Source organism: Carcharodon carcharias, chromosome 3 (genome assembly GCF_017639515.1).
Source record: "Carcharodon carcharias isolate sCarCar2 chromosome 3, sCarCar2.pri, whole genome shotgun sequence".
NCBI classification, from domain to species: domain Eukaryota; kingdom Metazoa; phylum Chordata; class Chondrichthyes; order Lamniformes; family Lamnidae; genus Carcharodon; species Carcharodon carcharias.
This window is the reverse complement of record NC_054469.1, coordinates 76,126,559-76,151,255: the sequence shown is the minus strand read 5'-3', so window position 1 is coordinate 76,151,255 and position 24,697 is coordinate 76,126,559. Positions and strand designations below refer to the sequence as shown.

The 24,697-nt window shown below is 43.9% G+C and overlaps 1 protein-coding gene across 1 annotated transcript in view; it reads right to left on the bottom strand.

The window, feature by feature from the left end:
- LOC121276013 (tomoregulin-1-like) overlaps positions 1–24,102 on the bottom strand; it is a 186,424-nt gene extending 162,322 nt beyond the window's left edge. The window contains exons 1-3 of the mRNA XM_041183958.1: positions 24,084–24,102; positions 21,732–21,841; positions 4,796–4,925 (exon numbers count right to left, since the gene is read on the bottom strand). Of these exons, the coding sequence (XP_041039892.1) occupies positions 4,796–4,925; positions 21,732–21,841; positions 24,084–24,102 (259 nt within the window). The remainder of the gene's footprint in view (positions 1–4,795; positions 4,926–21,731; positions 21,842–24,083) is intronic.
- Between the last annotated feature and the right edge of the window lie 595 nt (positions 24,103–24,697).

The following is a 24,697-nucleotide window of genomic DNA, read 5'->3' as shown; positions in this document are numbered from 1 at the left end:
GATAACACTGTCTGATGGAACAGGCAAATAGGTTATCAGAAACTATTGCCTGTTTCAGTGCAATGTGACGAGAAATGAATGCTTTACTGAAAAACATGTAATCTATTTTACTCAGCCATCAAACTACTAGATATTACTGAGTAACAAAATATGGAGTCTTTCAAACCTTCTTCTTCCTATGTACAATTTTCACTGCTTTGGGATCTCTTCACTTATTTGATTTATTCTTAAGTGACAATTGCATGAGCTTGCACCATTGTAACAGAATTTCATGAAACAGAAGTGCTAACTAAGATTTTGGGAGCAGAATCACCTCCCTAATTAGTGGCCTTGAAAATATTCTATCCATTAATTCCAATGGGTGGAAATTTGTTTGAGCTGTGAAACTGACATGCCAAACCTCAATTTTAGTATGTGGCTCAGGCTCGTGAAACTCTGCAACAGCAACACAGAATTATAATGTAAATCCAGAATGATACAATTATACAAAAAGTGAATACTATGATCCCACACTATGGAACCAGCAATAGAAAGTCCAAATACAAGAGGCGGCTGCTCCTTCTCTCTGCCCCTTACATCCCAATTTCATTTTGGGAGCATGTGCAGCAGCATTCCTGGTCTCCCAAAGGAATCTAGACAAACTGCCATAAAGTGGAGTGTTGGTCCAGACAGTATGGAGACCCTACAAACATTTCAAATGACAATCTTTCCAAGAGGGATCAAGTATTATTACAATAAATGCCCATCAGGGAGGGATAACCTTCTATCGGAAGACTGAGGTGCCAAGGATTTCAGCCACCCTTGCTTACATTAATGCTACTGGAACAGCGCCTAGAAACTTCTGGACTGGTACAGGCACCCACCCCAAGAAGGTAAAAGACCTTGGCCAGAATTTTACATCACACAGGCGGGTGTGCGCCCAACCCGACCAGATGTGAAATAGCGCAAAATGACATCAGGCAAGTGTCCCGACGTCATCGCGCACTGGCGCGATATTTCACTTGGCGGGCGCAAGCGGCAGTCGGAAGCGCACCTGCCGACAATTAAGCAGGCAATGAAGCCCGTTAACGATGCAACCAACAGCGATTTTACATGGCCCTTCGAAATTTACATTTGGCGGACAGGGCGGTATTCCCATTTTTGTTCAAACCTCGATCCAGAGCAGGATGAAATCTCCATGGGAAAATAAAATAAGAAGCGATATCTGGGAACTGGTTTTTTATGAGACATGCTTTCAAATGCTGGATTGGAACTGCATGGACATGTTTTGAATCATTTTTGTTGTGTCCTTTAGCCTGTAGAGGTCTGCAGTTCCCTGGAACAGCTGTCTGCCTTCAGGGAGCTCTCCCGAAGCGCACACCTGCACCCTCGATTACGTTGGCGCCCGCCCTCTTCCTGCCCCCACCCTGGCAGCACTGAGCATCTCAGCGTGCATTTCCTGCTGGTTGGATGTTAATTGGCCATCCAGCATGAAATCATAGTCGGGGGCCGAGTGTGGCAGGTGGCCCATTTCCTGTCTGCTCCTGGGCCCGATGACTGAAAATCTCAGGCCCTTATTCCTGAGATTTGGGATCATACTGACATGCAAGTGGGATATTCCTATTCTATTCCTTCATTAAGTAGTGATGCTAATTTGTATAGTAATTGCGTTTAATTATATGCAGGTGATGGGAATAGGGTAGATGGGACTTAAAACTAAAGCAAGGCTCGTTGGTAGGGGTTTTAAAGAACCACTGGGCGATGCAAATGTTAATGTGGACCCTTAATCGTTTTTTAGTTCTTTTGGTCATGTATTTATGGGAGTGCAGGTCAATTGACATAAAAGCTGTACTTCTGCAGGATGATACTTTTCAGAAAGAAGTGTTTCCGTAACCACCCACCTTCCTGATGTTGATATTCTAGCACAGCTGGTTTCACAATACTTCTGATGGGTGAGAATGGAAAATGTTTTTATATTTGGGAGGTAAGGAAAGATGAGAGGGTCATTAAAAGTACTGCCAAAGCACAGGGGCTGAAATTTTTGGGGGACCTTGAAGTCAGAGGCAACCTGCTCTGGCAGGCAACAAGACCCTGAGATGGCATCTTGCCAGCTGTAGCCAATTAAGATGCCACCACCAGGGGTGCCATCCATTTTAGGATGGTGGCCCACGCCCAAGAGCAGCAGGCATAATCGGAGGGCTGGCTGCTCAGCAGCCTCAGCAGCCCCACCATTAGCAGTGACTGTAGGTGAGGCTACATGACCAGGGAGAGGGTACCTCAATGGTGGGGCACCCCCAAAAAGAGGTGAGTTTGGCTGACGGAAGCCAAGGTCAAGCAGACGGGTCATGGCGATCTGGGTGGGGTTGGTTCGTGGTGCACCGGCAGTGCTGATGCCACAGGGATGGCTATTGCCACTGAGCTGCCCCTCCACAGGCTGTGAGGCACCCATCACTCCATCCCCCTTACTGCAACCCACTGGGAGGTCACTAGGGTTCATCTGTTTTATTTATTCTTTCACGGGATAAGGGCATCGCTTGCTAGGACAGCATTTATTGCCCATCCCTAACTGCCCTTGAGATGGGGGTGGTGAGCTGGTGAGGTGGTGGCGGTCTCCCCACATGGGGGTGGGCCCTCCCAACACATGCAAAATTACCAGCTTTGGCGGGAAGTGGCCCTTAATTGGCCACTTAAGTAGCTCAACTGCCCTGCCGGTGGATGGCTGTGTGGCTAAAGTTGCATCGCCATCAAGAAACCATGACGGTAGGAAGATGCAAGGCTCCCTGCCCGACACCTCCCCCGCCATATTGCCAGCCTTCCCATCTCCAATAGACCAGGAAAATTCAGCTCACTGACTCTTACAGAATTTTGTCAAATGTTTTAAGTGAGATTCTGTACAAGGAGTGTACTGAAGATAGTATATTCATTAAATGTTATGTAGATGATCATGCATTATGTAATAACGTACATTTGATGAAAAATGTGAGTGAGAAAAGTTTACAGATTAACCTTGCTGAAACTTAAAACAAAAGATAGTATTATTTCATGGATGCGACAGGGGTCTTTCCCACCATCTTGTGAGCTGGTGAGAGCTCTATGTCGTCTTTTTTAGGGAAGGCTCTCCACCTGGATAGCAGTGGGACTTCCCCAGAATCAAGAACCCCGCTGAGAACTGCCGGCAGACCATGGATAATTATCTACCTCTATGCCATTTTCTCCCACTATCCCCATATTCTTTGAGGTAATCAGTATCCAGAAATCTATCAATTTCTGTCTAGAACATGCTCAATAATTGAGCTTCTATAGCCCTCTGAGGTAGAGAATTCAAAAAATTCACCATCCTCTGAGTAAAGAAATTCCACCTCATCCTCAGTCCTAAATGGTCTGCCCCTTATTCTGAGTTGAGCCCCCTGGTTCTAGACTCAGCAGCCAGGGGAAACATCCTATCCACATCTGCCCTGTCACGCCCTGTAAAAACTTATGTATGTTTCACTGAGATCACCTCTCATTCTTTGAAACTCTAGAGAATACAGGCCCAGTTTCCTCAATCTCAATCTCACAAAAAACAATCCTGCTATTCCAGGGATTAGTCTGGTGAACCTCAGTTGCACTCCCTCAATGGCAATAACATTCTTCCTTAGGTAAGGAGACCAAAACTACAGGTGTGATCTCACCAAGGCTCTATACAATTTCCTTCTGTACTCAAATCCTCTTAGAAATCTTCATCCTTAAATGAACATGAATTGCCAACTTAAGGGCCTCAATTGGCGATGGAGCAGGAAGGCCATCCATGAGCCTTCCCGCCACAGATTTAATTGGGGTGGAGGTGGAAAGGCAGCAGGGTCACCACTTGCCACCCTCCTGCCTGATTAAATGCCCTCACCACTAAAACTGCCACAGGGAGGGGGCATTAAATTCCATCCAAATAGTAGAAAGAAATCTCTAAAATTAAATGTGTGGATGCAAGGTACCAACAGTCACGTTGTTCCACAAAAAGAAATGCATGAATGAAGGAATTGTTAGGGGTCCTAGAGAAGGGCAGTTTCATGCCGTAAGGCTTTGTATATGGAGGTCTTTGATTTAATTTGTTTCAACGTTTTGATTGCACACCAATAAACTCTCATTTTTGTTTTAAGAGAGGGAAGGGAATCTCTTATTTACATATTAATTTTATTTAATTGTATGCAGGTGGTGGGCATTAACTGGGGATTCACATTTCCTATAAAAAGGAATAGACTGAAACTGGCTGTTGGTTAAGGAAGTATATGTTCATAAATTGTAAATCTTATAAATACAAGCTTATAAAGATTGGTTCCAGTTCCATCCTTCATTACCAGGCTTTCTGGAGTATAACAGGTGAGAGTCGAGAGAGGAGCCAGAGAAATCAGCCAATTTCCTGGGCCTCACCCCACCACCTTCTCCGCAGATGCTGCCAGACCTGCTGAGTTTTTCCAGGTAATTCTGTTTTTGTCCAGTATCACATACTGCATTCCCCCCTCCCCCAACCAAACCTTGCCCTACCTTCTGTTAAAAATGACAGGTTGGTCAGAGATCAGATAGCCTAAGATCACATGTTAAGAGAAGGGTTAACTTCACCATGCTACTTGCATGGATGAGGATGGTAGTAGACTTCCCTTTCCCATTCCTTACATTATAGGTAAAGCAGATGAAATAGTCAACTTCAGATACATGGTTAGTAAGACTCTTCAGATCATTAGCTGTCAGTTTATGCTTTCACTTCAAGCGAAAAGGAATATTTAACTTTAAAATAAAATAATATTGTGTTCAATAGTTGAATTTTTTAACATGTAGTACTCACCCGTATAACATAGACCTTCGGTTACTGCTGTGATTTCTTTCTGATATTTGCATGCAGCTAGCCTCATGAAACATTCATTCTGGTAGGTATCTCCATTGGATGCACAAACAGGGATGTAATGTGTATGACACTGAAAGACAAAAAGGTTACCAATTTTACATCCATGGATCATGACACAAGTTACATCTCTCATGGTCGAAGCACAATAAAACAGGACAATAAAGATAACCAGTCAGAACATGAATCAATAACAACTGACATAGGAAAACAGGGCTAGAAGAGTCTAACACTGTGCCTCAAATACTTACTGTTACTATCCTGTTAGGGACATTAACATTTAAAAACACCATGGTTTATAAGACTTATGCTATAAAGTCAATTCTACATTTTATTCTCCTCCTGCCGGGTTCCCTTATCTTATGAAATCATTGAAGTTCATTCATTATTCCTGGACCAACTCAGAAGGCATATCATTGCTGTCTAGAATTCACTCTGATTTCCCTTCAGAGTGTCAGTTATTTACCAAGGGACAAGATTTTATGGGGGTCCTTCCATTGGCCTTTGGCAAAGTGACTCTCTAATTGCTTCACCAAACTCATGACTCTGGATTCCATGGCTCAAGCAGTGGCTTAAAGCATCAGAAATTGCCCTTTGTTTCCAGTAGCCTGCTGCTATAGTTTCAAGCTGCAACTAGGTTAATTACTTTCAGAACTCCAACTACAACAAGATTAACTGCCTCTTATTGAGACGATTGCTGTAGATTTCTTCCTTTGGCTTCCAGCTAAACAAATCTTCCAGTCATTTTTCTGCTTACCAACTTTGTCTTAAACTAAATATCAGCTCCCAATCACAGGCTGTGTCATGGATCATAGATCCTACATTTACCCTACTTCAAGTATAGGTATGGCTTTTATCTCTCAACTTCCAAGGAGCTACAAGCTACATAAAGCCCAAAGTTGTCACAGTCTCTTAGCTGCATTTCAAAAAAATGATCAAGATCAACCTGTCCTGCCTGCTGGCTATGCCCTAAGTGACCACATCCATCATCATGACAAACTTAAGAACACAGCCTATTCCCAGGAGTAAATGAAAATTAACTACATTTTAATTCCAAAAATTTATTTAATTCTGGGAAACCATATGAATAACTTATCCTTTAATGAAACAACTGCAAATGTCATGTCTCCAGTTCTTTAGCTAGGTAATCCCACCTGCCAAATGATGATCTTACCCTTCTATTTGTTAACCTCTTAAGTCAACATGGCTCCAGCCTTTTAAGTGTAATAAACTCCAAGCTTGTTTGAACTGCATTTACTTCAGGGCTGCTTTTATCAGTTTCCCAATCAGATGCCCCAATTTTCTACAGTTAAATCTTTAATTCCTAAAATGAAAAGTTATATTCAAAAACATGAATTATGAATTAAATATTTGCAACACCAGTTTCTCAAGTATCTATATAATTCTCCCCACATTTTTCCATACTACCTTCATTCCTGCACTGTTCCTTTGGATAGTCTATTCTAAAGGTTCACCATTATCTGTGTAAACTAGTTGCTTCAGAACTTGCTGGGGTCTAGACCTCAGTAGTAACCCACGATCATGCCCGATGTATCCTCCAACACTGATTCTGCCAGAGTTTGTGGGGTTATTGCCAGGGTACCTCTTTAATATGGAGTAGGCTGGTGCAAACACTACTTCAATTGGACCTCTGGTGCTCCATACTTGCTCCAGCTTGCTCCATACTTCTGGCTCTTTTTCTGGTTGGCAGGATGCTACGCGTGGTGTGCCACAGGGATCAGTGCTGGGGCCTCAACTTTTTACAATTTATATAAATGACTTGGATGAGGGGACCAAAGGAATGGTGGCTAAATTTGCTGATGACACAAAGATAGGTAGGAAAGTAAATTGTGAAGAAGATGTAAGGAGGATACAAAGTGACATAGATAGGCTAAGTGAATGGGCAAAGATCTGGCAAATGGAGTATACTGTGGGAAAATTTGAAATTGTTCATTTTGGCAGGAAGAATAAAAAAGAAGCTTATTACCTAAATGGCGCGAGATTGCGGAGCTCAGAGATTCACAGGGATCTGGGTGCCCTAGTGCATGAATCACAAAAGATTAGTGTGCAGGCACAGCAAGTAATTAGGAAAGCTAATAGAATGTTATTATTTATTGTGAGGGGAATTGATTCCAAAAGTAGGGAGGTTATGCTTCAGATGCACAGGGCATTAGTGAGACCACATCTGGAGTATTGTGTACAGTACTGGTCTCCTTATTTAAAGAAATATGTAGATGCATTAGAAGCAGTTCAGAGAAGGTTTGCTACTCTAATACCAGGAATGGGCAGGTTGTCTTATGAGGAAAGGCTGGACAGTTTAGGCTTGTACTCACTGGAATTTAGAAGAGTAAGAGGCAACTTAATTGAAAACTTTAAGATTCTGAGGGGTCTCAACAGGATGGATGTGGAGAGGCTGTTTCCTCTTATGGGAGAATCTAGAACTAGGGGTCACTGATTAAAAATATGGGGTTGCTTTTTTAGGACAGAGATGAGGACAATTTTTTCTCTCTCAGAGGGCTGTGAGTCTTTGGAACTCTCTTCCTCAAAAGGCAGGGGAAGCGGAGTCTTTGAATATTTTCAAGGCAGAGCTAGATTGATTGTTGATTAACAAGGGGGTGAAAGGGAGTGAAAGGGTGAAAGGCAGAAATATGGAGTTGAGGTTAAATTCAGATCAACCATGATTTTATTGAATGGCAGACCAGGCTTGAGGGGCCGAGTGGCCTATTCCTCCTCCTAATCCGTATGTTCATATTGTGGTAATTATGGTTTTATTTAGTATGTAATGTACCTTTAAGAATAATACTTGTTAAGGAAGGCCACATGATCTGTAGTAACAAATAGGAAAGTAGCACAAACTACCTCAGCAGTCAGTGTATAGGTAGAGTTAGAGTTGAAAGCACACGTCTATTTGCTGCTGAGTACATTGTAAACAAACTTAACGGGCAAGATGTTACATCCTGTGGCCGGCGCCTGCCCAACCCGATTGGGCATAAAATAGCAGGAGATGAATTCGGGCGAGCCTCCCAATGCCATTGTGCACTCGTGTGGCATTTTGTTCAGCGGGTGTGTGTGTGGGTGCCGAAGCCACACCCACCATTAATTAATAGGCTATGTAAGGCCATTAACAGTCCAATTCATGGCGATTTTTTGTTGCCTGTGTGATTTCGCGCTCATCGCATGGGCAAAACAGGTAAGCGGCCAGCACACATTTTCAAAAACCTCATCCAAGGGTGAGATAAAAAGGGTCAGCAGCATTGCAACATCAGTAGTGAGCAGTTTGGTAGATAGTTTGCTGCTGGTGACATATTGGTACTTGGCAGCTTTTTCTGGTTTGGGGCTTCATGCTTAGCATTTCCAGGCTTCATTTCAGGAATCCTTGGTGGCTGCTTGGTGGAGGATTCAGACTGTGTGGACACATCCAGGTATCAATCAGCTGTCTAGAGTTGCATCAAGCTGGTGACAGAAGCTCTTTTGAGGCGGGTACTGACCTTTATTCTTTACCGCACGGATGAGGCCAGCCAGGCTGAACAGTGATTTCTGTGTTCCCCCATGTTGAGAGTGCCATCGACTGCACACGTTACCATTAAGGCGCCAGTGGGTCAGCCAGCTGCCTTCGTCAACAGGAAGGGGTTTCACTCCATGAGCACGTAGATAGTGTGTGACCACAGGATGCAAGTTCTGCAAGTCTGTGCAAGGTACCCTGGCAGCTCCCATGACGCGTATATCCTGAGACACTCTCAGGTGCTGAGGCTCTTCAGTGCTCCAGCCCGACTGGATGGATGGCTGCTGGGTGACAAGGGCTATCCGTTGAAGAGGTGGCTTATGAAGCCTCTCTGCCTCCCAAGAACAGAGGCAAAGAAGCGTTACAATATGAGTCTTGCCTCCACAAGGGTGGTGGTAGAGAGGACCATAGGTCTTCTCAAGATGCACTTCCGATGCCTGGACCGTTCAAGGGGAACATGACAATACCCCCCAGAGTGGTTGTCACTGATAGTGGTTTCATGCTGCGCTCTCCACAATCTGGCACTGGCAAAGGGGGACCTACTGGAGGAGGAGGATGTTGGCGCAGCTGCACAGGCCACAGATGATGAATCCAATCGTGAGTCAGAAGGGGAGACTGGTGAGGAGAATGCTGAAGGCATGGAGCTAGACCTCGGTAGCCTCCATGGAGATAGGGACACCAGGGACGCCTTGATCCAAAGCTCCTTCAGCTAGGCTACCAAAGATCAGCTTCAAACATGTGCCAGGGTTGCCATCTCCATCCCAGATATTTGAAAGGACCCTTTCATTTGGACACAAAGAAGCCTCAGTGCCTGTGCAATGAAGTTCAGAGCCACTTACATCCAACATTAAATAATGGCGTATCCTGCGGCAATAAAATAAAAAGGTGAAGCATACTCAGGCCATGACGACAAAAACAACATTTATCTCATTTTAACAATTCTAACCTATTTATATAAATTTCCCTGATCTTCATTCCCAGACCAGTATAGATAAAGTAAACATAAATGAATATAAAATCACCCGTGACCAGTCCCATTTGTGCTCATTGTGCCTTAAACTTACACTTGTGAGTGCAATATCTTGGTGCCTCCCCTCGCTGGCACCAGCATTGGGGGCAGCCTGCTGACCCTGGTGTCTTGTTGGCCTTGATGACCTTGGCGGTCGTCCTCTAACCAGTGGACCCTGTGCTGGCCCTGCCTGGGAGGGAGTGGCCAGTGCCACAGCTGCATCTCCCCAGTCATTGCAGCCTCAGCTGATGCAACGGTTACTGGCAGAGGGGCGGAGGAGCTGCTGCTGTCATCGAGAGTGCCCTGAGAGGAACCCACAGAGATGACGGGCAGCTCGTGCACCAATGTGAGGTTGCTCTGGACCTCCCTGCTCACCATTGATGGACAGGCACTTAGCTGGGACATTGGGTGCCTCATTCGTCTCCCGCACTGACACTGGCCACTTGAGGTCAGTTGCCTGCGTGAGGGCTTGCAGGCCCGAGCGCTACCCCAGGATTCTGTTCTTGGAGCTGCCTCTCCACGAGAGTCACCACTCTTTCTATGGAGGAGGCAGTGCACTCGGCTATGAGGGTCAACGCAGTGCTCATAGTCTGCGTGGACTCCTCCATCACAGAGACCATGGCACACATACCCCCATGGATCTCTGCCAGATCCTCCCACATATATCTCTAGACATCCATCATCTGCAGTCTGATGGATGACTCCAGAGGCTCATCATCAGCCTTTGACTGAGCATCATCTTGGTCCCCAGCACTCCTCTGAATGCCGGTGCCCTGGGCACTCTGCCACCGTCTTCACCTCAAGTGTGTGTGGAGTGCCCTCACCAATATGCACCGAGATACTTGCTGCCGAACTAATACCCTCTGAGGTGCTGGTATCTGCACCGGTGCCTGCTTCAGAGAGCGGGTGTGACGCAGATGCAACAGAAGCTCGGTGTCCGGGGCAGCCCTTTGCGTTCGCTCTACGGACATGCTGGCGAACCTAAAGGGGAGAACAAGGATATGTCATTAGATAAAGTCATCACACTATCACTGTGCATGTCAGGTACCTTGGTGAGTCAATGGAGATCTGCATCATGGTGCCATCGTCTTTCAATGATCAATGGGGATTCCAGATTTGAGGCTCACATCAATGAAGGCACTACACTAGAATGGTTCCACAATCCGAAACTCTCACCTCTGTGCACTGCACTCCTACCTTCATCTGGTACCCCCATCTCTCCACGCCCTGTTGCATGGGAAGCGTGCAGTCCCTTGAGCTCCTGGGCATCTTACTCAAACTGGGAGAGCAGCAGCAGGTTGGGCTGCCCTCCGCCTGTACGTGTCCTCTCTGCTTGGTTATGGCTTGTCTTCTCCTGAAAGAACAAGAGGAGCCTTGATTAGTTCACTCTCTACCTGCAGTGCCAGTGCAGCCTGGCCAACCTCAGCGAAGAACACCTCGTAGGGCACATCCGAGTCGAGGCCCTTGAGCCGCAAGGCACTCAGCTCAAGCAGCCAGGGCTCACCCCCTTGGCCAACCCTGAGGTCCACAGGGGAATTGCCAGACCTTAACCCTTCTGCACACTGACCCATGCCAACCTGGTACTCACCCTTCCTGAGTACAGGACATCATTGAAGTGCTTCCAGCACTGCACCCATGTGTGCCGCACCACATCACAGCTGCTCACCATTGCTGAATAATTTTAATAAAGGTGGAAACAAGTAGCCTTTTAGCAATTGGCAGTTAAAAAACTTTCAATGCTATTATTGTCACAGAAATGGACATATGATGAGACAGTGCAAAGAAAGATTCAGGCAGACTTGTAAACAAAAGAAGAAGCCCAACGAAATCTGCCTGAAACAATAAATTCAGACATTTACTTATCGTTTAATCTGAAAGTTGGAAAGATAGAGCCAGTATTTGTCACAGTGAAAGTAAATGACAAACCTATTAGAATGGAAGTGGACACGGGAGCTTCTGCTACAGTAATTGGGAAACATACCTTCAGATATCTGAATAATGGTGAACATTAGTTAAGTATAGAAGAAACAGCTGCCAAACTCAAAAACATAAACAGGTGAAGACATTCAAGTAAAAGGCATAAGCAGAGTAACTGTCCATTATGGAGGCCATTGGGCAAAGCTACAAGTGTTGGTATTGAGATGCAGAGGACCAAGCCTTCTATGGCGAAATTGGCTAAAGGAAATCAACCTCGATTGGCCACTTAGATTCCAAAATGAAGCTGGAAGTGTTCCTGTTTTGAAAAAGGAGTGTGTAAGGACTCAACAACCTGAAGAAATGCAGGCTGACTTAAGCCAAAACCTGGAAGAACAGCAGAAGGAACTTGAAGAAACCATGCTTGATGATAGGGTTCAGCCTTCGGAGGGGAAAAGGAAACCTGTTGAAAGACCTTCACACACTATGCCCTCAAGTCAGAGTTTGTACTTCTGGAAAAGTATGAAGAGAAACAGAAATAATTCAGCACTTCTCTGAATAAACTGAAGAATGAGTTGGCAGAGAAGACACAGCAATGTTCAATTTTCCAGCAGGCAGCAAACAAATACCACAAAGAGACATAAGAGCTGAAGAATCAGCTAACTGGAGCCAAAGAGGCTTTGGAAACAAAACTCGCAGAATTTCCTAAGAAGCAGGTAGATAATGAAATTTTGGGAGACTCAGCCACCGAGCTCAGATAAGTTGAGCTTGCATCTGAGAGAAGTCAGAAACAAGGCTGAGATTGAAGTCTGTGCCAGAAAGGAGAAGGCAGGTAGAAAGAAGATACAGAAATACTAATAGGACTTTAATTCTGGCAGCAAATGAATACACTTTTGTACATAGGCCTGGCAATCAAATTGCAAATGCCTATGTACCTAGTTGTTTGCCATTACAAGAAAATGATGAGCACATTCCAGTTCCACAGGAACTTGTTTTACTGTTAAATTTCTTAGATTCCTCATCAGTATGTGCTCAACAGATCAGAGACCAGACAAGTTGGGACGCAGTTCTATCTCAAGTACGAGAACAAGTGCTGCTTGGCTGGTCGTAGGAGCCTATATCTGATTAAATGAAACCATACTTCAACAGAAGACATGAAATAACCAGCCAGGATGGCATCTTATTGTGGAGAACAGGAGTGATAGTTCCTACAAAGGGAAGGGAGCCTCTTTTAATTGAACCACACAGTGCACATCCAGGAATTTCATGAATGAAGATCATAGCATACAGATATCTATGGTGGCCTGGGGTGGATGGTGAAATAGAGAGTTTAGTAAAAAAGTGTGTGCAATGTCAGCAACTGCAAATTTTGTCAGTGACAGTTCCGTTACACCCATGGGATTGGCCATGTAGACCCTGGGTGCGGTTACACATGGACTACATTGGACCTTTCCTGGGAACAATATTTCTGCTCGTTGTCGACGCCCATTCAAAATGGTTGAACGTATGTGAGGTGCAGTCGGGAATTGCCCCGGCTTTGTGCTCCCGATTTGGGAGCAAAAATTCAGTCCTTGATGTGCCAGGCTAGTGGATGTCAATTGGAACTCAGGTACTTCCCCACTTCTCCAGCTGAACAGGGAGAGTGTGGGGAAAGAGATGGGGAAGGGGATGGGTGAAAGCAAAGGAAAGTATAATGGGAGTATTTTCACAAGATTGTTTCTTGTGTGGCCTTGCTGTTAGTGAAAAGTAACACTAGGTGGAATTTTCCACTCCTGCCAGTGGCAGGGATCGTGGCGGGCAGGGGCACTTAATTTGACATGGTTAAAAAAGTCAGTTTCCCGCTGGCAGGAACTTTTTTGGCATTTTATTTTCCTGACTGTGATAGTGGGTTAAAGGCGAGTCAGGTTCCCCAATGAACAGTGTCAGGAACCTCATTTGCATTCATTAGCGTCTCATGCATGCTAATTAAAAGGCCATCTCGGCAGAATTAAGTTCATCCTCCAAATTAAGCTCCCTGCCGGCAAGGATTTAAAACGTTCAGTTTTACGACTGTATATAAAAGGCGTTCGCTTGGTGAGCTTCACCTCTTCCATGACTTTGAGGTCAATAGATGTTGTTTTCACCTTCTTGGGGACCTCACAGAACTTCACTCGAGTGCCGGTAGGAAACACTGGACCAAGGCTGGAAACAGGAGGCAGGTGAAGACTGGAAGGCAGGGTTAAGGTGGAAGAGTGGAGTGAAGGCTGGACAGGTGAGGCAGGATTACCAGGAGAGGTGAGGAAAGCGTCCAGGGAAGGGGGAAATGATTTAGAGGGTGGAGTCGTTGTTGTCGACGGTCGGGTCTTGGGGGGTGAACTCAGGGCACTGCTGATAGAGGGAACAGTCACAGTCAGAAGGAGGAGTGGGATGCGGTAGGGTGGTGGGTCCAGGGTAAGAGTCTGGTAGGTGAGGGTCTCTTTGGGGAGAGAGGTCATGGAAAGGGACAGGTGGCTCAGATAACAGGAGGGAGAAAGATCAGGGTGGGCATGGAGCCAGTAACAGATGTCGGTTGTGAGGGGAGGGAAGGGATGTGGAGGTGGATCATGATAAGGTACAGGGTAACAGGGGGAGGTTCAAATGTGACAGAGGGGAGAGGAATGGTGATATTGGGTGGGTTTAAAAAGTGAAGTGTACCATTTTTCAAAGCTGACCTTGACTACACAGTTAATCAGTAGGTGAGATCCCTCAAAGTGGGAGGGTGGTCTTTTTGGGTGAGTGGGAAGTTCAAGGTCAGCACAAGCAGCCGAGTAAAGGGAAATCCTAATAATTATGATTCAACTGGATGTCAACCATGGTCAGTTGTGTTATTCTCTCTATGCTGAAGCTTGCATTGCAGCAGGTTTGTTCCCAACTAATATCGAGATACCAGCATGGTCTGGAGCTACTGTTCATTCTGTGCCATTTGCAGTTGGCTACAGTCTGAGGCAAGAATGAAGGGAGGGAGGGAAGTTGAATGCCTTCAAGGGGCACAGCTAGTGGATGACAGTCAACTCGCAACTCCAAACCTCCATCCTCCCAGGTAAATGGTCTTTGTGACAAGGGTTCATGTGGCTAGCCTCTATAGAAGCCTCGAGGGTACTGAAGGCAAGCAGGATAGTGTCAGAGGGAGGCTTCTTGCACATGGCTGTAGTCACTCTGGTCACAGAGCAATGTCTCTATACGTAGACATGCATGAAGGGAGGAACACTCATCTCTGGTTCTCCAGGATGTCCTTTAGCTGAAAGGGTAGGGGGTTGTTTGGGATGTCATGCCTAGACAGAGGCCAAATGAAGGGCTTGGCACTGGACTACTGGCTTTGAGATGGAGGGAAACTTTGAAAGGACATGCTTACTAAATGTATCACTTCAATTCATTCACACATCCACTGAGGCATTGAAGATGCAGAATGCAAGCAACCCTGCCTTGGTAATGGCTCTCATCCAGATGAGGAGACAGAGGGCCTGTTGTTGGTTGGCACAGGGCCAGGAGGAACAAGTGTCTGAGCAACAAGAGGCAGCGGGGCCTCTATAAGGTAATGATACTGCCGAACATGGCGAGCATTGGCCCAACCATGGGTACATTGCAGGAGGCGTTATTATCTAGAGATGAGCAAAAGGCAATACTGGAGGCTCCCTCGTATGTCCTAGGGTGTGCTTACACCTGTCAGCTTCTCCAGTATGAGCTGCAGCTGCAAGGACTCTGGAGGAGTAATGCAGAGCTCCTGTCCTACATTGAGTGAATGTCTGTCCAGGTGCCCTTTAAACATGGTGCCAGGACCTGCAACCCCGTGAGGTAACGGCAGGATGGGTGACTTCCTGCCTCCCCCACACCATCCCCCCGCCCCCCCACCCCCCCCACCCCCTCCTCCCGCCCTGGCCCCCAGCCAAGGGATTTGTCAAGCTCCTCGCAGATGCATAACTAATTAGCTGACCAGCGGAAGATTGCACATTTATGCTGTTCCGTCACACAGTGGGAATCAAACCAACTTTCCCGCCCACCACAGGACTTAGTTTCCAGAATGGAAAATTCTGCCCACTGTCAATTAATCATTCAGAACAAGCAGCTTTATTGCTTGAGATGCATGATCCATAAAGGAACAGCTCAAGAGGAACTTAAAGGAAGAAAATGTATTCTGAATGGAGAATGCATACTCCAAAACAAAAGATGCACCATATGAGCCCTTCTCCTCCCAGTAAAATGCCATAGCAGGGCAAACCTGCATAATTATATCCTGCACCTCATAGAGAATAGTGCTTCGCTGCACAAACTAAACTAGTGCTTTGAACTTCTGGGATAAAAGTTGCATCAGGTTGGGTGTCACTCAGTTAGATAGGAATAAAATTGTGCACTGACTAAGGTGTAAAACTGTTCTGGAGGCTTTATCACTTCATGCATGCACATGTCAAAAATCATCAACGGCTCCACAGGAGAATCTGTTGGCTTTTGACATTTACTATATTGATTGTTTTTGTTATAGGAGAGTTAACAGGCTAGACAAAATGGAAACTGTCAAAGGGAGCATGCAGGAGAAGATGGGACATGAGTTGTCAGTTGGAAGAATGCAGTATGAGTTGGGTTATCCACAATGATTTAATAACGCAGGGAACATTTTCTTAAACATGACTCCTGTCTACTACCTTGCAAATTATTTGAATCTTTTTACTTGGAAGCATGATAGTGTGACTAATCATGACAAACGCTCTAAGGATCAGCCGAAAACTACACCAGTTTGGAAATCAGGATGTTCCTTTGAATTGTTCCACTTGTTTATTTACAAAGTAATTAATCAGTCTCATAAAGTATCAATCAAATGAATGTAGCCATGTATTATTTTGCCATGATATTTATTTGATACAAAATAGAGTGTGACACTTTTGCAATTATTATTCATCTACTTAATAACTGTGTCGTTTGCAACTGATCATGAAATCAGTGAATCATATAACGATTATAGCACAAAAGGAGGACATTCAGCCCCTTGTGTCCATATTGTCTCTGATAAGAGCAACTTATCCAGTCCCACTCTCTAGCCTTTCTTCTGTAGCCTTGCAAATATTATTGCCTCAGATAATCAGCCAATTCTCTTTTGAATGCCTCGACTGAATCTGCCTCACCATAGAATAAAGGGTTAACTCTAAAAAGAGCATACTCAACATGTGCAAAAGAAGCATTGTCACAGTGAGCATGTAAATAAATGTTTTTTGAATAAAGAGCATTGCCTCCAGTGAGATGTTTTCTAGAATAAGAGGCTAATGAATCCGGAGACAACAGTGGCAATTACCTCACAGCAGAACGGTAGAAAATGGCAGGAAAAGCCTTAAGTGAAGCTCAGCAACAGTGCAGAGTAGCTGGTGAAGGACTTTAAGTCCATCCCAGCAGCCGCACCGGAAATGACTGAATAACGATGGAAGCACCAGGCAGCATGGAAAAAGACAACCTCAGACCTGGGTGAGCAATGACTATTACTTTACCCCTACCAGAATCTTTTCAACATGTTGAGGGTCCCAAACAGGCTGAGCAATGGCAAAATTGGCAAAAACAATTTACTCAATACCACAATGCCGCAGGCCTTACAACTAAAGAGAACAAAGATCAAGTTAATACTTTATTATACACTGTTGGGAGCATAGCAGATGACATGCTCACCTGACAGGGAGTGAATGATGAGATAGCATCCTACGAGGATATCATCAGAGCCTTTGATTCATACTTCAGTCTTTGTGAAAATACTGTTTTTGAGAAGGTCAAATTTAACCAGTGCAGTCAAAAACAGGGTGAAAGGATTGACCCATTCATCAATACCTTGACCCAAATTTGAGTGTGGAACACCAAAAGACGACCTGATCAAAGATCAAATAGTTGTTGGCATTTCAGATGAGTATCTCTCTGACTCCTTTACAATCTTGAGAAGATTTAACTTTAAGCAAAGCTGTACAACTGGCCAGACAGGCCGAGGAGCCGAGATGTGAGGGGAATTTCCTAAGAACAGCCCAATGAAGCTGTTCAATTTGTGGGCTGTAAAACCAAAAGTATAGCAAGGCAGCAATCAGGGAAACACCCCAAAAAGACGCCAACCACCATTTTCAACATCCTCGCTGTGGCGGGAGGGAGGTCCACAGGCAGGAAAAATGCCTGGGCTGCGTACTGCCATTGGTGTTCCCAGATAAGCCATTTCAAAGTGGTCTGTCATTCAAGTAAAATCTGTGTTTACAAGGCAGAAGGAGAACTCTGTTAAAAGAACCTCCATTCAAGAAATTCCAGACCTTGGCAACGCGGAAGAAATCGAGGAAGATCAAAACCAGTTTTGGAGTGCTGACATTGAGGTAAATTTGACTGAATTCAAGCTAAGCACGGAAGCTGGTGTCACAATGCTACCTGACAGAGTTTCAGGACTGAGTAAAGTGACACCGCCACTGTCCTCTATCAACTCCAAGATCCAAGAGGGACCAAGTTAAATGTTCAAGGCCAGCTAGAGATGACATTAAGATACAAAGAGTAATTCCTGAAACATTGTACGTCATCAAGAATCAAGCATACTCTCCGTTAAGCAGAGAAGTCTGCATCATTCTAAAATAAAAGCAAATACTGTAGATGCTGGAAATCTGAAATAAAAACAGAAAATGCTGGAACATTCAGCAGGTCTTGCAGCATCTGTGGAGAGAGAAGCAGGGTTAATATTTCAAGTTCATATGGCTTCATCTTCTTCTTCTTAAAGTCATACAGACTCAAAACATTAAATGTTTCTCTCTCCACAGAAACTGCCAGACCTGCTGTGCATTTCCAACATTTTCTGTTTTTATTACTGCACAGCTCTAACTCTGCTTTTAAAAGTTGGTGAGGTCAATGCAAAGACACACAAGATGAATTTAGGAGGGAATTTCCCACACTCTTTACAGGCTTGGGAGTCAGGACTGAGATTGAGGTGATGCTGCAACATTTCGCCAGTCACTAAACCAACCAGGTGGTGCTCTATATGGTACCAGTCCCAAAGCTGAATGGCTCCATTCGTTTCTGTGTTGATCTAACACAGCTCAACAAGGCAGTGGAAAGAGACATATGTCCAATGGCATTGCTGGATAAGAACTTGGCCAAACTTGCCAAGAGCACCATCTTCACCAAACTTGACACCAACAGCGGGTTTTGGCAGCTGTCATTGCACAGAGTCAAAACTCTTAACTACCTTTATTATGCCCTTTGGATGGTACTGTCATAACCGTTCACCATTCAGCATCACACCAGCCCATGAAATATTCCAAAGGAAAATGTGTAATATACTGCAGGGAATTGACAGCTTTATCTGCCACATTGGCAACATCTTGACCCATGGATCAATGAAGCTGGAACACAACAAATGGGTTAGCGAAGTTTTACTCATGTTGCAAGAGGCTGGCTTGACGATCAATGACAAATGTGAGTTTTCCAGGCCCACGATAAAGTTCCTAGGGTGTATTATCCAAGCAACTGGCATTACCACAGACACAAAAAATGAAGGCAGCAAGGGAATTTCTGCCACCTAGAAATGTAACAGTGCTCCAAAGGTTTATGGGCATGATCAACCAACTAGAAAAATTCCTGTCTCACTTAATCCAGATAAATGAATCCCAGAGACATCCTTTACGACAGGATCAGGTGTGATGCTGGACAGAGCAACAAAGGTAGTCATTTGAACAAATCAAAATTGTGCTAACATCCTCAGAGGTCCTGGTCCACTATGACCCAGAACTTCCCATGGATTGGGCAGCTGACACATCTGAAATGGGACTGGGAGCGCTGCTATTCCTCATCCAAAGTGATGGTGAAAAAGAACCTGATTACAATGCACTCAGGTCATTGACTGACAATGAACAGCGCTATGCTGTTATTGAAAAGGAAGCCTTTGCAGTGGCTTGGGCATGTGAGAAATTCTCTGATTATGTACTGGGCCTCCAGTCTAAGATTGAGACTCATTACAAGCTGAGACTCATAACAAGCCATCAGTAACGTTATTAAACACAAAGGAAATTGCAAAGATACTAGCCAGGATTCAGCGATTCAGTATTAGACTCATGCACTACAACACTACTACAGAATAAGTACATGGTATACAATGGACTACAGCCGATAAACTGCCATTTACCTGGTACAGGAAGACAAAACCTTCATAGCGGTAGTGGCAGTCTTTACAGTCTTGACTACTAGGTACTTGCCGGCAAGCGATCAGAAGTTGTACGAATTTTGTATAGCCCAAACACAAGATGAAGAGTGCATTCAGATACGCATATACTGCCTGGATGGATGGCCATAATACACTCTAAGCAACCCTGTCCTGAGACAATATTTCAAACAGCGGCACCACTTCAGCATTGTACATGACCCCCTGGTGTATGTATGAAACAAAAGTGGTGGTACCATGTGCTGGATCCTCCAGAAGATCCTCCAAGGACATCTTGGCATAACCAAGTGTCAAGCCAGGGCTCAGCAATCTATTTGGTGGCCAGAAATTTCACAGTCAATTGAACAGTTGGTGTCTATGTTACTTGTGCCATCCACAGACAGAAAGAGCCACTCTTGCCCTCCTCCTCTCCATCAAGGCCTTAGGAACGCTTTGACATGAACTGTTTGACTATAAATGGAAAATCTTCCTTCTAGTAGTTGGCTATTATTCCATATGGATAAATGTGCAGAAGCTACGTAGCCTCATCTCTGAAGCTGTTATTACATCCTTGAAGAAAATGCTCACTACACCTTGCACTGCAGATGTAGTCATCCCCAATAATGGACCACAATTCACCAACGAGTGGTTTCAATCCTTCGCAGTTGCATGGACTTGTGAATGCCATGAGATCCCCAAAATACATCCAGGCTAATGGAGAAGCAGAGCAATGAGTATGCATCATCAAAGATCTCTTGAAGGAGAATGATGATTTTGAGCCCGCTCTGTTTAACTATCATTCGATGCCATTACTAATAGATTTGTCCTGTGCTGACTCCTGATGGGCCGCAGGCTTAAAACTCAGCTTCCCTTCCTGCCCCACACTTGCTACAGAATGTTATAAGGGAAGACCATGATCAAGTTAGGAAGAAGGAAGAAGCCTCCAGAGCAAGTCAAGCTCATACGTTTAACCAGTATCATAGGGCTCAAGACCTTCTGATTTTGAGAAGAGGAAAGAGGCTATGGATCAGAGACCAGGACTGTGCAGGCACTGCAACTGAAAAACTACTGCAACTGAGATTGTACCTGGTAAGGACTAGTCAGGCATTGTTTGGCCGAACAGACCTGCCTTAATCCCGAAGGACAGAAAACCATCAAAGCATGGACAGAGTCCCCTGAAACAGAAGAGAGTGCCACACCTACTACATCACAAACAAAGGAAACCGGGAGTGATAGCCCTCTTGAACCGAGCTCAGAAGATTCCCATCCACCCCAAAGAAGCTCTGCACTCAGGGAGACTGGTGAAACCACCAAATAGGCTTCCCCTTTAAGAGATGTAGGGGAATGTGTGTAAAATGGTATGGGGATAAAGACTCGGGGTGAGATCTCGAGTAAAAGGTGAACTCTAATAACAGCATACTGAGCGTGTGCAAAAGAAGCTATGTCACAGTGATGTCACTCACTGAGAAAGAATGTCTGAGTAGCATCTCAGAGCTCTAGCTACATGTTAGTCTTACTTAATTTTTGTAAATATTTAGCATGTAAGTAAATGTTTTTTGAACAAAGACCATTGCCTCCAGTGAGATTTTTTTTAAGGTAAGAAGCTAAAGAACCCCAAGACACACCCGTGATAACAGAACTCTTTCAGTGAACTCCACATCCTAACCACTCTCTGTGCAAATAAAATTTTTCCTCGTGTCATCTTTGCCTCTATTCTAATCACCTTAATTGGTGTTCTCTCGTTCTTGACCGATCCACTAATGAGAATGGTTTCTCCCGACCTACTCTGTCCAGGATAAGGGCATGACCACTTTGGTCTGAGATGAAATGAAATTTCTTACTCAAGAGGGTAGTGAATCTTTGGAAGGGCTATGGATGCTCAGTCATTGGGTATATTCAAGGCTAAGGTCAATAGATTTAGGCAATTAAAGGGTTGACCAGGAAAGAGGAGCAGAGGTCAAAGGTCAGCCATAATCTTATTGGATGTGGAGCAGACTCGAGGGGCCATTTTTCTAAACATCGATTTTAGCAAGTTAAAATTTGCTGCAACACTTAGATTTTAATCAACTGCTCTTACTCATTTTAATGGGTGGGTTTTCCAACCCCGCCCATCGCCGAGATCGTCCAGTCCTGACGAAAGTCATTAGACTTTTGGCTGGGACACTGAATCACCTGAGCCGTGTCCCGCCACAACGGAGCCGGAAAATTCCGGCCAATGAACTACACTGCCCAACATAAAAATAATAATTAATAAAGTAACTCATCACTGCCTTTAAAACGTGAAACAAGGCAGAGATGCACTTACATAAAACTGGCACGAGCATGTCAAATCATCCCCAATTTCCTTACACACGCCACCATATTTACATGTAGTTTCGTCACACATCTTGAAATCATTTTCTCGTTCATTAAATTCTGCAAAACAAAAATATTTATTAATATGTATTTCATTGCATGTAAGAGGCAGCCGATCAAAGATAAAAGTATGCTATTGTAATAACAAGTGCTGACAGCAATAAGCATTCTACAAGGACTTACTGTGGACTTCATACTTCAAATTTGTTATATTAAATATGGTGATGTGTCAATGTTTTGTTGTCCTTAGGTACAGAGGGATCTGGGTGTCCTGGTACATGAATCAGGAAAAGTTAGAAAGTAAAGCAAGTGATTAGGAAGGCAAATGGAATGTTGTTGTTTATTGCAAGGGGAATGGAATATAAAAGTAGGGATGTTTTGCTACAGTTGAATAGGGTATTGGTGAGGCCACCTTCTCAAGGGCAACTAGGGATGGGCAATAAATGCTGGCCCAGCCAGTGAAGCCCACATCCCATAAATGAATTTAAAAAAAACATCCAGAGTACTGTGTACAGTTTTGGTCTCCTTATTTAAGAAAGGGTATAAATGCATTAGAAGCAATTGAGAGAAAGTTTATGTGGCTGATACTTGGGATGGAGAGGTTATCTTATGAAGAAAGGCTGGACAGATTGGGCCTGTATTCATTGAAGTTTAGAAGAATGAGAGATGATCTTATGAAACATATAAGACCCTGAGGGGACTTGACAAGGTGGGGTGCTGAAAGGATGTTTTCCCTGTGGGGGAGACTAAAACTAGTGGATACAGTTTAAAACTAAAGGGTTTCCCATCTAAGATGAGAAGAAATGTGTGTCATGAGTCTTTAGAACTCTCTTCCCCAGAAAGCGGTGGAGGTGGGGTCATTGAATATTTTTAAGGCAGAGGTAGATAGATTCTTGATTAAGAAGAAAGTCAAAGGATATCAGGAGCAGGTGGGAATGCAAAGTTGAGACCACAGTCAGATCAGCCATGATCTTAGTGAATGACGGCGCAGGCTCAAGGGGCAAAATGGCCTACTCTTGCTCCTAATTCATATGTTCATATATTAGAGTTAAAATTTCTGGGAATTAACTTAAACATGCTGAATTAAAATTTTATGCCGAAATAAAAACTTAAAATGATGGAATTTCACTGCAGTTAGCATATGAAGAGAGATAAGCCAAGTTAATGTTTTAAACAGAATCCTTCATTAGTATCATTAATATCTCCTTTCTAGGAACATAGGAACATAAAAGGAGTAGGCCATTTAGCCCCTCAAAGCTGTTGTGCAATTCATTGAGATCAAGGCTTTTATATGACCTATGATCATAATGCCAAATTTTCTCCCATATTCCCTCGTACCTTTGGTGCCTCATTTTTTAAAAATTAATGGTCCAATATCCAGAATCAGGTCGACAACAGCTAGGGCCTCAACAGCACCTTTCCTATGTACACCTTGCAGTTCACCTCCAATTGAAACTACCACCTTCAACCAGACATTACATAAATAGCAAATTGAATCATTTCTATATTGATTTTTAAACTTGTTATATTGCTGTACAATATATTGAATTGGATAAGGTTGTAAAATTTATGAAAATTAACATTAATATATTAAATTAAAACTTTAAGCTTGAGATGGTTTCACTTAATAGACATCCTTTAAACATCATTTGTAAGCTTCAACTTGTTTCTTGAACTGCGAGATGCCTGGTGTCCAATTTTAAAATGAATGGATTCGTTGGTAGAGCACTACTAATTTCCTTAGACGACTGCAATCGAGATACCCCAGGAGCAGTTTGATTTTACAATATCAGTTCCCTAATCTTCACTTATATACATCTATGTAGACAATGAAAATCCCAGATTACTATTTTGCCTATTTTCTCCTCACCAGTGCATTGCTGAGGGAGTGCTGCATTGTTGGAGATGCCACATTTTGGAGAAGACTTTGCCCTGAGTCCACCTGTCTGTTTTGCTGGTGTAAGTAGATGCAAAAAAATCCTACAGCTCTAATGAAGAAGACCTGGGGTGTTTCTTGGTGTATTGGCCAAGATTCCTCACTCAACCAAAAATATATAAAAATGCAGGTTATTCATTTCTTTTGTAGTTTGTGAGACCTAGCAGTGCACAAATTCTCTAATTCATTTGCCAGCATAACAACAGTGACTGTACTACAAAAGGAATTCATTCATAGTAGACTTTTGGGACATCCTAAGATCTTGATAAGAAAGGACACAAGAATTGGAGAAGTGAACCATTTGGCCCTTTGAGCCTGCTCCGCCATTCAAGTAAGATCAAGATGGACCTTCTACCTCAACTTTACCTTCCTGCATTATTCCCATATTCCTAAATTCCCTTAGTATCCAAAAATATATCAGACTCTATCTTGAATATATTCAACAATTGAGCATTCACAGCTCTTGGAGAATTCCAAAGATGCGCAACCCACCCTGAGAAGGAGTTTCTCTCCTTACAATTCTAAATGGCCGACCCCTTATTCTGAGACCATGACCCCCTAGTTATAGACTCTCCAGCCAGGGGAAACATCCTCTTAGCATCTGTTGTAATATACCTTTAAGGGATAGCAGCATGTCATCACTAGAAGGGAAGTATGTCATGTGACCCAGTCTCTGTTTCACTTTGGCCTGTGAGCAGAGCACAGCACATGCAGCTCTATTGCAGATGTCATAAAATTTTCTACCTATGTATATCTGTTCTCATGTGCCTAGTCCGAATAAATGAACTCACAATGTGTTTACCCAATCTCTTATAAGTGATTGGTGCTTTTATACCATTATAACAACATGACAGTATCTACCCTGTCAAGCCCCTTAAGAACGTTAACTGTTTCAATGAGATCACTTCTGATTCATCTGGATTCTAAGGAATATAGGCCAAGTCTACTCAATCTCTCTTCATAGAACAATCCTCTGATCC